The sequence below is a fragment of the Elephantulus edwardii genome, unplaced genomic scaffold (genome assembly GCF_000299155.1).
Source record: "Elephantulus edwardii isolate Elephantulus edwardi_28Jun2011 unplaced genomic scaffold, EleEdw1.0 scaffold00138, whole genome shotgun sequence".
Lineage (NCBI taxonomy): Eukaryota > Metazoa > Chordata > Mammalia > Macroscelidea > Macroscelididae > Elephantulus > Elephantulus edwardii.
In genome coordinates this window covers 5,791,545-5,805,053 of record NW_006399888.1, presented here as the reverse complement: position 1 = coordinate 5,805,053, position 13,509 = coordinate 5,791,545, and the positions used below count along the sequence as shown (strand labels likewise).

At 40.9% G+C, this 13,509-nt stretch overlaps 1 protein-coding gene across 1 annotated transcript in view; it reads left to right on the top strand.

Moving 5' to 3' along the window:
• HAO1 (hydroxyacid oxidase (glycolate oxidase) 1) overlaps positions 1–13,509 on the top strand; it is an 89,968-nt gene that overhangs the window by 57,934 nt on the left and 18,525 nt on the right. The window contains exons 4-5 of the mRNA XM_006894237.1: positions 3,040–3,215; positions 6,755–6,846. Coding sequence (XP_006894299.1) covers positions 3,040–3,215; positions 6,755–6,846 — 268 coding nt within the window. The remainder of the gene's footprint in view (positions 1–3,039; positions 3,216–6,754; positions 6,847–13,509) is intronic.

The window sequence follows — 13,509 nt, the reverse complement described above, 5'->3', positions numbered from 1 at the left end:
CTTTCAGGTTTACTGTGGGGGAGGGTGGCAGAAGGTGACCTAGGTAACATTGGACTTGTTTTTAAAGTTTGAAAACATTATTTTTCACACTGGATCTTTATAATTTTCTTCAAACCCAACCTCCATCAAATTGTGTGACCCTAGGATTACCCTCCCCCACTCATCCTCACCCCTCTGTTTCCACCCTCCCCACCTTAGATCCTAACACTCATTTTACAATAATAGTTTTATACAGTATTTGTCCTTGTGGGACTGAGTTAGTTCACTCAGCATTATGCTCTCCAGTCACTCCTAAGTTAGGTAATAATTCACAAAATCATTGCTCCTGCGTGCTGCATAGTATTCCATTGTGTGAATGTACCATAATTTCTCAATCCATTCTATTGTGGTTGGACATCTGGGCTGTTTTCATGTTCTTGTGATGGTGAATGATGGTGTTATGAACATCGGTGTACAAGTCTCTGAGCGTCAGTTTTCATTTTCTTGGGGTATATTCCAGGCAGTGAAATAGCTGGGTTATATGGATTTCTATGTTCAGCTTTTTGAGGAAGCGCCAAACTGCCTTCCAGAGTGGTTGCATCATTTTACAATCAGTAGGGAAGTTTTTACTATCTAGAAGAACAAGTGAACCCAGGTTATTGTTGTTATTAAAACACACCAAACAGAGACATGGAGCTGCAATACGAATCAGGGTTGTTAAATCACAGTGCAGGAAGTGTTGTGTATCCAGGTGAACACTTCCCAGCTAGAGGTCAGAGATGCAGGTAGAACAGACTTCACCCCTAGTTTGGGGAACTGCCATGATTGACTCAGGTTGTCACGACGTTGTGCCATGATGAGTCGAAACTGGTTTGACAAAAGTTTTTATTGGGCATGCTAGCAACTCAGTAGTGTCTTGGGTTTTCCGAGAGGCAGACATCAATGATTAAGGTACAAGTGAGTGGTGGAGAAATTACTACGAGTTAGAAGGTAGGACAAATTAGAGAAGCCAGTAAACAAAGGGTGTGCTATCCAAAGGGCTGAGAATGAGGCAATGGTCACTTAATCTTGTTGGGAAATTCTGGGCACTCCTGTAGAATGGGCACCTGGGAGTTAGCCCAACCCTGGGGTGAAGAAGCTGGAGTATTAGCATATCAACATCCTGATCCTTTCAGTCAGCCTGTGGTCAGGCAGTGGGAGGAGTGCGGGGGAATTATATACCAAAAAAAGAATTTTTCTTTTACTTTTTCAAAAAGAGGAGCAAACTGGGGTGGGGGGGTGGGGGGAGAGGGCTGGGCAGGGAGAAAAATGCAAGAATGAGTGAATGGAAATCCAAAATCTCTATAAATGTTCATTAAAATTATTAAAATAAAATTTTAAAACAACAACAAAACACATTACAGACAAAGAAATGAAGGTGCTGATGGTTGGCAAACTCATTCCATTTTTAGAATGGTTTTAAAGTTTGAATCAGCAAATGAAAGACCTCAGAGAGAACAAGTAAATGGAGTAGGAAAATGTAAGATACCAGAACCTCTATTGGATAGCCTTCCTCTTCTTCTTCACAATACTCACCATGCCTACCTGTGAGGAATGGTCATCACCGCGACAATATCAGGACAGGGAAAAAGGAATCTAGGGAGGCAGCAGCCAGAAGATGTTAGCACATATTCCAAACCCCTCCAATATTTTAAACCACAAGGCCTTCTGAAAGTTTCCATAATTAAGTGCAATGTTGTTGTTGTTTATTGCCGTCAAGTTGAGCACAACTCATAGAAACCAATGAACAAAAGGCCTTCTATAATCGTTGTCGTTTCTCCAAGCTCATAGAGTTTTCAGAGGCATGTTGTTTAGGAAGTAGATACCACTCCTGCTTTCAAACCTGTCTTAAACTGGGAGTATCACCAAACACTGTCCACCATGGACAGCCATTTTGACATGTGACCCCCGATGAGACAAGGTTCAGCATCACAGCAAACTCAGATTACTGTAGTCCAGCAAAATGACAGAGAAGTGCTGTACAATTTAAAAGAATGTTCCTCCAAAATAAAATAACACCAGACTCTTGGGTCCAACCAACTTTTAAACACAAGCTATATATATTTATATGTTTATGTATATGTTTGTGTATATGTTTATAATATTTCTATTTCTATTTCTAGATAGATATATAGAGATATAGGGATATGATATAGATACATAAACAAAAGGCCTGAAGTCTTTGTATAACTATCATCATTTCTCCACGTTCATAGAGTTCCCAGAGACATGTGGTTTAGGAAGTGGATGTCACTCCTACTTCTAAACTTAAATCAATCTGTGAACTCCACCGAACACTGCCCATGCTGGGTAGCCATTATGGTGTTTGGCACACCTATGGTACAGTTGTTCCATTATGGAATTTGAGACCCAAATGGCACAAGATTCAGTGTCACAACAAATCCAGATTACCTCATCACACCAATAACCAGGATGAAACTAAGAACTAACCAAAGCCAATGAGATTAGGACTCAACAATCCAGGCCTGAAGGCCTCCTGGTGCCAGTCTTATACTCCGGAGTGTTTTATTCTACAGTTTTCTGCCTCTATTTTCGATGCAAAATGGGTTCATACAGCACCAAACTTACTTCCAAAAAGTTAAAGAAAATGTTCTGATAACAATGGGATAGGAAACTCTTTGTGAATTATAGATCATTATGCAATTTTTCATCCTTAGGATTCATTTTCATTGCAGACTTTAAAAAGTATCAGGTCTACTGTTCACATCCATAAACCAGTTTTAAAAGGGAGAGATGTTTGGTCTTAGCCATACATTTTTCCCTTTAAATCCATGTATTTGTACAATCATAGCCTGAGATGTAAAATTAGCTTTAGATTACTAGTTAAGATGATTAAATTGCCACATTTAACCTGCAACGAAAGATGGATGATATGCAAGCAACCTACATGTAGGTGGTGGAAGTGGTGGATTGATTTGAAGCTGGTAGCTTTTATTTTTATTAATTGGAAAAGATACTGTACAGATAGAATTCATTTTTTATGCATTTTTTTTATTTCAGAATGAAAAATTTTGAGAGCAGTGATTTGGCATTTTCCCCTAAGGAAAACTTTGGAGACAACAGTGGACTCGCTGCTTATGTCGCTAACACAATAGACCCGTCCATCAGCTGGGAGGATATTACGTGGCTGAGAGGCCTCACATCACTGCCTATTGTGGCAAAAGGCATTCTGAGAGGTTTGTTCGGCTTTTCCTTTACTTGAATCTGTGCTAATTTTATGATCTTATGTGGACATGGTCACGCTATTTGTAAAGGGAAATAATCAAGAAAACTCAACATGGAAATACAAAGAGGTATTCAACCTGATTCACTTACTCTTTGATTCACTTTATGTGTGACCTTGGGAATATCATTTCAGTTGTATGTCTCCCAATTTCCCTAGAATTGGTAGAATTGGCCTGTGATCTTCAATGTTCCTTCTAGGATCCCTAAGTTAATGTTGTTGTTGTTGTTGTTATGTGCCGCCGAGTCGCTTGCGACTCATAGCGACCCTATGTACAACAGCCCTATACTCTGCTCTGTCCTGTGCCAATTGCACTGTCTCTGACACTCCCATCCTGATTATCCCAGTCACTGAATCAATCCACCTCATAGAAGGCCTTCCCCTCCTGCGCCGCCCTTCCACCCTCTCAAGAATGATGTCCTTCTCCAAGGACGGGTCTCTCCTCACAACATGTTCAAAGTATGTTAGATGGAGCCTCAGAATCCTTGCCTCCAAGGAGCCACCCGGTTTAACCCTTTCCAGGACAAATCTGTTTGTTTTCCTAGCAGTCCATGGTACTCTCAATACTCTTCTCCAGCACCACAGCTCAAAGGCATCAATTCTTCTTCTATCCTCCTTGGTCATTGTCCAACTCTCTGATGCATAACAAGTGATTGCAAAGACCATGGCCTGTATCAAACACACCTTAGTCTCCAGAGAGACACCATTGCTCTTCAGTACTTTGGAGAGGTCCCTAACAGCAGACTTTCCCATGGCAATGTGACTTTTAATTTCCTGGCTACTGGTGCCAACAGTGTTGACTGTGGAGCCAAGCAGACTAAAGCTGTGAACAATCTCAATCTCTTCACCATCCATCCTGATGCTGCCAGCTGGTCCAGTGGTGAGAATCTTCGTCTTCTTGACATTGAGCCTCATGAATTTATTGATTTGCTTAAATCCTTAGACAATTGCTCTCAGTACAGTCAAGGGGTGGGTGCCGAAGGTCAAAACCTCATTATCACTGAGTAGGAACCAACTCATATCTAATCCTCCAGTAGATTTTCAGAGGCTGTAAATCACATGAGACCTTATCTCCTGTCTTTCTCCCGAGGTGGTGGTGCTTGTGCACCGTTGAGTCAGAACTGTCACAGCTGACCCTTCAGTTGGTTTTCAAAGGCAGTAAATTGCATGGGAGGAGATTGTTCATTCTTCTCCCATGAAGCAGCTGGTGGATTTGAACCTTGTGCCTTTGGGATTGCAGTGCCCCAGTCACTGAATCAATCCACCTCATAGAGGGTCTTCTTCTCCTGCACTGTCCCTCCACCCTCCTGAGCATGATGTCCCTCTCCAAGGACCGGTCCCTCCTTACAATATGCCCAAAGCATGTTAGACAAAGCCTCAGAATCCTTGCCTCCAAGGAGCAATCTGATTTAACTCTCTCTAGGATGAACCTGTTCATTTTCTTAGCAGTCCATGGTATATTCAATACTCTTCTCCAGCACCACAGCTCAAAGGTATCAATTCTCCTTCTGTCCTCCCTAGTCATTGTCCAGCTCTCTGACGCATAGCTAGTAATTACAAAGACTATGGCCTGTATCAGACACACTTTAGTCTCCAGAGTGACACTATCACTCCTCAGTACTTTGGAGAGGTCCCTAACAGCAGACTATAGTTTCCACACTCTGCAAAATATTACAATGAAATGTACAAGGAGTTGGAGTCAGAAAATCAAAAGGGCCGAACTCGCTCAGCATTTCTTAAGCTCAAGGAACTGAAGAACAAATTCAAACCTTGAGTTGCTATAATCAAGGATGCTTTTGGCAGAATGTTCAATGATCCAGGAAGTATTAAAAGAAGATAGAAAGAATATACTGAATCACTGTATTGAAAGGAATTGGCAGACACAGAAAAATTTTATGAAACAACATATGAGGAAGAGCCTATGGTGATTAAAGAAGTTCAGGCTGCTTTGAAGGAAATGGCAAAAAATAAGGCTCCAGGAATAAATGGTACACCAATTGACATATTTCAGCTAACAGATGCTGCCCTGGATGTGTTCAACAAGTTGTGCCAAGAAATCTGGAGAACAACCACTTGGCCAACTGACTGGAAGAAATCACTTAAATATTACTGAATCTATAACTGAAAGATTAAAATTAAAATGGTCCCTACAGTTCTCAGCTGAATTAAACTCAGGTTTCTATAGTTCTCAGGTAGGTTAAACTCAGGAATGTTTTCCATTGTCCCGGGTAGAGCCCCACACCCAGTGTTCCAGGAAGAAAAGTCTGATCCTAGGGCAGCGGTATTTCGAGAATGGCTAACTACAGGGTAGGGCAAACAAGCAGATGTTTCTCGACTGATAACCCATGTGCCTTTGTTTCCTGACTGATAACCCATGTGTCTTGTGGTTTTCCACTGCCCTGGAGTTTGAACTCATTGTATGCTTAAGAATTTGTGAAACCACCCTATAGTTAATGTTCCAGGAAATAGCTAACCACAAAAGTTGGGCAAATATACTGATGACTTAAGATCTGTCTAACTGCCACATGTGCTACGTGACTGCCACATGTGCTACGTGCAAATATGCTGTGTAAACCATGAGCGAAAACCGAACCAATGAATTCAAACTGTGCTTTCATCACCCAATGAGAAGCTGATACCCAGTTGTATCCCCCTAAGGTGTATAAAAAGAGCCAACTTTGTCTGCTCGGGGTGGACACCTCTGTCTCCTGTGAGAGACACGTGTCGGCCCGGAGCTCCGCAATAAACCTCTCCTCTTGCTGTTGCATCAAGCCGGTGTCTTGGAGTCTTGGGTCTTCGCTGTCCGCTCGGGACAGGACCACCGGTTCTGGGGTCTTTCATAACATTGTAGGTAGTTCTATAACTTACTAATTAATTTAAAATAGTCAGATTCATTACTGGTTACACTAAAGATTCTTCTTATTATCAATTCCTTTGTGCTATCCAAATTGCAGAAGGGTAATTCTACCAAATTCTGAATTGTGATGTTATTATTAATAAAAAATAGCAGTGCTTCCTAATCAGATTTTAAACACATGTCAATTTACTATCAATAACTGTTATAAATATTGATGTTTCTTCAGTCGAGAAAGATACCTTGAATGTGTTTTAGAGCTCTCACTGTATGTATTCATGTAGGAAAGGTATGAAGGAAAGTGCAGTGTGTGTGCGCGCGTGTGTGTGGTGCATACGCTCATATGCATAGATGCGTATGTTCAGGGGATAGGTCAGCTTCCTTTAGACTGAGATTCTGGTATTTGTAAACCGAAGTGTCAAGAAGCTGCTTTGCGATTCTAAAGGCGTGCTGTTCAAATCCACCAGCTGCTCTGTGGGAGAAAAATGGGCAATCTCCTCCCGTGGGATTAACTGCCTCTGAAAACTCACCAGAGAGTCAACTATGGGTCAGTTTTGACTTGATGGTACACACCAATAAGAGGCCTACACTTTATATTGAGTTGCCATTTCTATATGATTCATCTTGCTTTTCCCCAGGTGATGATGCTAGAGAGGCCGTGAAACGAGGTGTAGATGGAATCTTGGTGTCCAATCATGGGGCCCGACAACTTGATGGAGTACCAGCCACTGTGAGTTTCAGCAAATGCTGGGGATTTGATTTATTTTTTTATTTTAAATTTCTATGTCCATCACAGTTTGGGCCGTCTCTGTGTCTGCCGTTTCTGGATAGACTTTTGTGAGGCCACTCAAGGCAAACTGTGGATATGTGGATCTTAATATTTAAGCTTAATGACACAATCAGCTAAATAGTGAATGAATTAATTCATTTGATTCCTTAACTTATAAATATTCATATCACACAATATGTCTGTGATCTGGACAATGAATGAGGATGATAGAAGAAGAATTGATGTCTTTGAGCTGTGGTGTTGGAGATGAGCACTGAGCATCCCATGGATGGCCAAGAGAACAAAAAATGTAGAGGGTGCAGCTGGAATGCTCTTTAAAGGTAAAGGTGATGAGGCTTCATACTGCAGACATGTTTTTAGGAGCAGCTGTGGGCTATTCCTTGGAAAGGGATGTGATTCTTGGAAAGGTAGAAGGTCAGGAAGGAGAGGAAGACCCTTGAACGAGTGCATTGATGTGGTGACTGCCACAGTGGGCTCTGATGTGTCAGGAAGTGTGAGGATGGCACAGGCTAGAACAGGAGTCTGATCTGTTTTTCTGTTCATAAGGTTGCTATGGATTAACAGATGTCCATATTATTATAATTTTGCCATATACAACACAAGTTTTATTCCATGTTCTTTTTGACAGATAAGGAAAAAAGTTCAAAGAGGCGAAGTTAGTTTCCTAAGCGTATACAGCAAGATAGTTACAGATCTGAGCATAGAATGTGAGTTTGGTTCCTGACTTTGCTCATCTCACTGAAAAAACAGAGCATCTTACTAAATTTTCTGTGGCAAAGGAGGCTATAGAATTTCTAAAGGTAGTTCTTTAAAAATGATAGCATTTACATGTGGCTGAATCCCTCAAAGGTACACAGACAATGAACACTATTATCATGCACTGACATTGCAATACATTGTGATGATAGAACCATATACTGACCATAAAACAGATAATTGCATACTAATCATTACATTATAAAATGCATTATAAAAGACACAGGTCTTGCTCTTCCAACTGTGTAAGCCCACTGAAACTACAGATAATTAAAAGAGAAAGTGCAATCAATAGACTCTGTGCTTTGATGGCAGGGGTGGAGGGGGATGGGTGAGTGGAAGAATGATATGTAAGGATTGAAGAAGTACTTATATTGTTATGAAAATAGGGGAGGGAATGAAACATTGATTTGCAGGTCTAGATTAATTTTGGAAATTATTAAGGCCTAATAAAGTTTGATGGCATCATTCTCATTGTGACAGGAAAAGAGAAAGAGGGAAGGAAAGGCTGCTGAGAGAAGGTGAGTGAGTGACAAGACATAGAACTTCTATGTCTCCGGTAATGGGTTGGAACTGACCCATAGGTGACCCTCTGGCAGGCTTTCAGAGGCAGTTAAGAGATTGCCCATCTTTCTCTCCTGAAGCAGCTAGTGGCCTCAAACAGCGTGCCTCCAGGATTGCAGCACAGCTTCTTGCTACTAGGCCACCAGAGCTCCCTAGGTGATGGGTTGTTGCTGTTATGTGCCATTGAGTCTCCTGCGACTCATAGTGACCCTATGTACAACAACCCTAAACCCTGCTCTATCCCTTGCCAATTTTATTGTTTCCAACACATCCATCCCCATTACCCCAGTGACTGAATCAATCCTTCTCATTGAGGGTCTTCCTCTCTTGCGCTGTCCCTCCACCCTCCCAAGCGTGATGTGCATCTCCAAGGACTGATCCCGTCTTGCAACATGTTCAAAGTATGTCAGACAAAGCTTCAGAATCCTGGTCTCCAAGGAGCAGCCTGGCTTCACCCTCTCCAGGACAAACTTGTTTGTTCTCTTAGCAGTCCATAGTATATTCAATACTCTTTTCCAGTACCACAGCTCAAAGGCAGCAACTCTCCTTCTATTATCCCTAGTCATTGTCCAGTTCTTTGATGCATAGCAAGTAATTGCAGAGACCATGGCCTGGATCAGGTGCACCTTAGTGTACAGACAGACATAGTTGCTCTTCAGTAGTTTGGAGATGTCTCTGATAGCAGACTTTCCCAATGCAATTTGTCTTTTAATTTCCTGGCTGCTGGTACCAAGAGTGTTGATTGCAGAGCCAAGCAAACAGAAGATGTCAACAACATTAATCTCTTCACCATCTATCATGATGCTCCCGATCGGCCCAGTGGTGAGAATCTTTATTTTCTTGATATTGAGCTTCAATCCATATTGAAGGCTGCAGTCCTTGATCTTCTGCAGCATACGCTTCAGATCCCTCTCGGTTTTTGCAAGGTAGTGTCATTTGCTTGGGAGGGTGGAGGGACGGCGCAGGAGAGGAAAGCCCTCTATGAGGTGGATTGATTCAGTGACTGGGATAATTGGGATGGGAGTGTCAGAGACAGTGCGATTGGCACAGGACAGAGCGGAGTTTAGGGCTGTTGTACATAGGGACGCTATGAGTCGCAAGCTACTCGACGGCACATAACAACAACAACAACAGTGTCATTTTCATAATGTAGATTGCTGATGAGTCTTTCTCCAATACTGATGCCACATTTCTCCTCATAGTTCAAAATAGGGTATTCTAATTGTAATCTTTCTAGGAAATTTGGAAGTTGTAAAAAAAAAATGGAACACATAAAGATTTATATCCTAGGCATTAGTGAGCTGAGGTTGACTAATATTGACCACTGAAAAATCAGTTAATCACATATCACATGACCTACTATGCCAGAACTGACAAATCAAAGAGGAATGGTGTGCCATTCATTGCCAAAAGGATTTCAAGATTTATTGTGAGGTACAATGCTATCAACGATAGGATATAATTCAAGGAAGTCCTGATAATATAATTAATATTCAATTATACACACCACTCATGGAAGCCAAGGATGAAGAAACTGAGGATTTCTACCAAATTTTGCAGTCTCAAATTGATCTAACATGCAGTTAAGATACACTAATAGTGATTGGTGACTAGAATTGGTGACTGCAAAAGCTGAAATAAAGAAATACTGGTAATTGGAAAACATGGCTTTGGTGCCAGAACTGAAGCTGGAGACCAAATGATTGAATTTTGTACAATCAGTGATTGTATTGTATCAATCAATTATATGTAATGTACTCATAAGATTTTTTTAATCCAAAGAATAATCCATCCACACATTGATTATATTATTGGACTTCGCTGGATGGGCTACAAATGTATCAAGTTGACTACCCCTGAGGAAAGAGACAGTGGAGATGTTTTCATCAGTGGGATATACCATCAAATAGTTAAATGCAAGTTTAAATTAAAGATGAAGAAGATTTGGAAAAGTCCACAAGAACTGAAGTATCACCTTGAGTGTAACTCAACTGAATTTAATACCATCTTTAGAAAAGGTCTGATGTATTGAACACTAATGACTGAAAGACCAACCAGAATGTTATCAGGAACATCATCCATGAGGAAAGCAAAAGGTTATTATAAAGCAAGGAAGAAAGATAAGATAAAAATGGCTGTCAGAAGAGATTCTTAAACTTGTACTGGAATAAAAAGAAGTCAAAACAGAAAAGAAGGAGTACTGAGATGAGAAAGCTGAACAGAAGATGTCAAAGGGCAACTCAAGAAGACAAAGCAAAATATCACACAGAAATGTGCAAGGAATTAGAGTTAGAAAACCAACAGGGGAGAATACACCTCACATCTCTCAACTTGAAAGAACTGAAGAGCAAATCTAAACCTCGAGTTGCAACACTGGAAGATTCTCTGAGCAAAACCTTTAACGGTGAAGGAAGCATCAAAAGAAGATGGAAGGAAGACACAGTCATTGTATAAATAAGAATGGGTTGTTATTGACCCATTTCAGGAAGTAGCATATGAACAAGAGTCAATAGTAATAAAAGAAGAAGTTCAACCTGAAGAAGAAGAAACCATTGGCAAAACTAAGATCCAAGGAATTTATGCAATGCCAGTTGAGGTGTTGCACGAAAAAGTTGCAAGACTAGTCATGCTCACCAGTCTCCACCAACCAGTATGGAAGACAGCTACCTGGACGACCAGCTGGAAGAGATCCATAAATGCATCTATGCCCCCAAAGGATGATCTAATAAACTGTGGATGTTATAGAATGATTATCAACCAGTATTACATGCACATACAATCTTGCTGAAGATTATTAAAAACATGGCTCGAATAACACAGCAACAGGGTACTGCCAGAAATTCAAACAGGATTCAGAAAAGGTTGTGGCAAGACAGACATCATTGCTGATCCTAGATGAATCTTGACTGAAAGCAGAGAATACCAGAAAGATATTTAATTGTTTTATTGATAATGCAAAGACATTTGTCTGTGTGGATATCAACAAATTATGAATAATATTGGGAATAAGGATATGGTGACTGTAGCAATGGGCTCGAACGTGTCTTGTATTGTGGAGATGGAGTAGGACAGGGCAAGGGTTAGATCTGTTGTTCACAAAATTGCTGTGAGTCATAGTGAGAGCACTTTTGGCCTAGTGGACAGAAAGTTATGCTATTAAGCCAAAGGTGGGTGATTTTTAATCTGCAGCGCTCAGGTCTGGTTTTAATTGTTTTTGGTCAAACATTCTTCTAAGTGGTATAACACTGCTCTGTTCCTATGTTGTACAGAGGTGAATGCTAAACACTGTGACACTGATGTGTCAAATGTGATAATGGTTACTCATAGTGGACAGTGTTTGATGGAATTCCCAGATTAAAACAGGTTTGGAAGCAGGAATGGCATCCATTTCCAAAATAGCTTGCCTCTGGAAACTCTATGACCCTAGAGACATGATGAAAGTTACCCAACTGTCCAGGTCTTTCGTTCATAAGGTCATTATGAGTCATCTACGACTTGATGGCACTCACCACAACCACCACCACCACCACCACCACCAATGAGAATAATGGAAAAAATCTATATGCAGACCAAGAAGCAGCTGGCCAAGCAGAACTAGGAAATACTGCATTAAATCAGCCTTATAATCAGGAATGGTGTATACCAGCCTTGTATCCTTTCTCCATATTTATTCAATCTGTATGCTGAGCTAATCTTTCAAGAAGATGAACTATTTGAGGAAGAATATGGCTTCATAATTTGAAGAAGACTTAACCACATGCACTATATGGATGACAACGCCTGGGTTACACAAAGTGAAGAAGACTTGAAGCACTTACTGCTGAAGACCCAAGACTATTATGGGTTACACCTCAAAATCAAGGAAACAGAAATCCTCCTAACTGGCTCAATTGGCAGCATCATGATAGATAGAGAAAATATTGAAGATGTTGAGGATTTCCTTTTACTTGGATCCACAATCACCATCCATGGAAGCAACAGTTAAGAAATCAGAAGTCATTTTGCATTGGGAAAAATCTATCCGTGACCTCTCCAGAGTGCTAAGGAGCAGTGATGTCTGTTAAACGACTAACGTGCATCTGATCCAAGCCTTGGTAGTTTTGATTATTTCCTATGCTACTGAAAGTTGGACAATGAATAAAGAAGACTGGATAAGAATCAATGTCTTTGTAGTGTTGGTGAAGAATATTGAATATACTATTGACTGCCAAAGAATGTATGAATCTATCTTGAAAGAAGTGCAATCATTGCACCCCTTAGAGGTAAGGATGTTGAAAAATTTTCTCACTTTGGGCTTTTTTTCAAGAGGAAATGTCTTAGAGAGGTATAGGTCATGGTTAGAAAGGAAGATCTTCAATGAGATGAGTTGCCATATGAATTCTGTGAGGGGATTGAGCATGACAGAGCATGAAGATGGTATAGGATAGTGCAAGGTTCAGGTGTTGTTTATAGGGGGATCTATGAGTCATAGCTGACTCAACAGCACCTAGCAATAGTTGAAGTGATAGTTAGCAAGTCTGCATATTAAAATCACCTGCAACCTAAAACCAGAGCCCTGGTCCTCCAGGCTGCTCCAATTCAGTGACTCTTCATTGAATTTCCCCATCCCCCCCCCACCCACACACACAAGCTTGACCACTTCCTGAGAAACTTAAAAACACCTGAGCTGGTCATCAAGGACCAGACTAAACAATGGATCCTGATAAGAGTCTGAATGAGAAAACAAACAAAGCTAAAACCTAACTAAATTAACAGGCCAAATTCTAAGAAGTACCTTTTTAGTCCTCCCCAGAACCCCTATGAAAAGGAAACCCCCAAACTGCTAGCGCACCATTTGGATCCCATTTGCATGCCATGCTGCTGGGCCACTTGGTGTCTCTGTTCCTTTCTTGGGACCAATTCCTTTCTTTATTTCTCTCCCTCGTACCCATGTTTTAATCAGGGAGCTCCACCAAAGAAACTGTCCACCATGGGTAACCGTTATAGCATTTGATCCATTGGTGTCACAGTGTTCATCTTCACAGCAACCAACCATGAGTTAGTTACCTCTGTACAGCAAGTGGACACACTAGGGCTATACAACCTAGGAGAATGTTTAACCAAAAACAATTTAAAAGGGACCTGAGGGCTGTGGCTTAAAGTCACCCACATTTAGTTTGGTAACATCACTTTCTGTTCACTAGGCCAACTGAGCTCTCTCTATGCTGTTGTTGTTGTTAAGTGCCGTTGAGTCATAGTGACCCTATGAACGAAAGTCCTCCAGTATACCACGGTTGTTGTTAT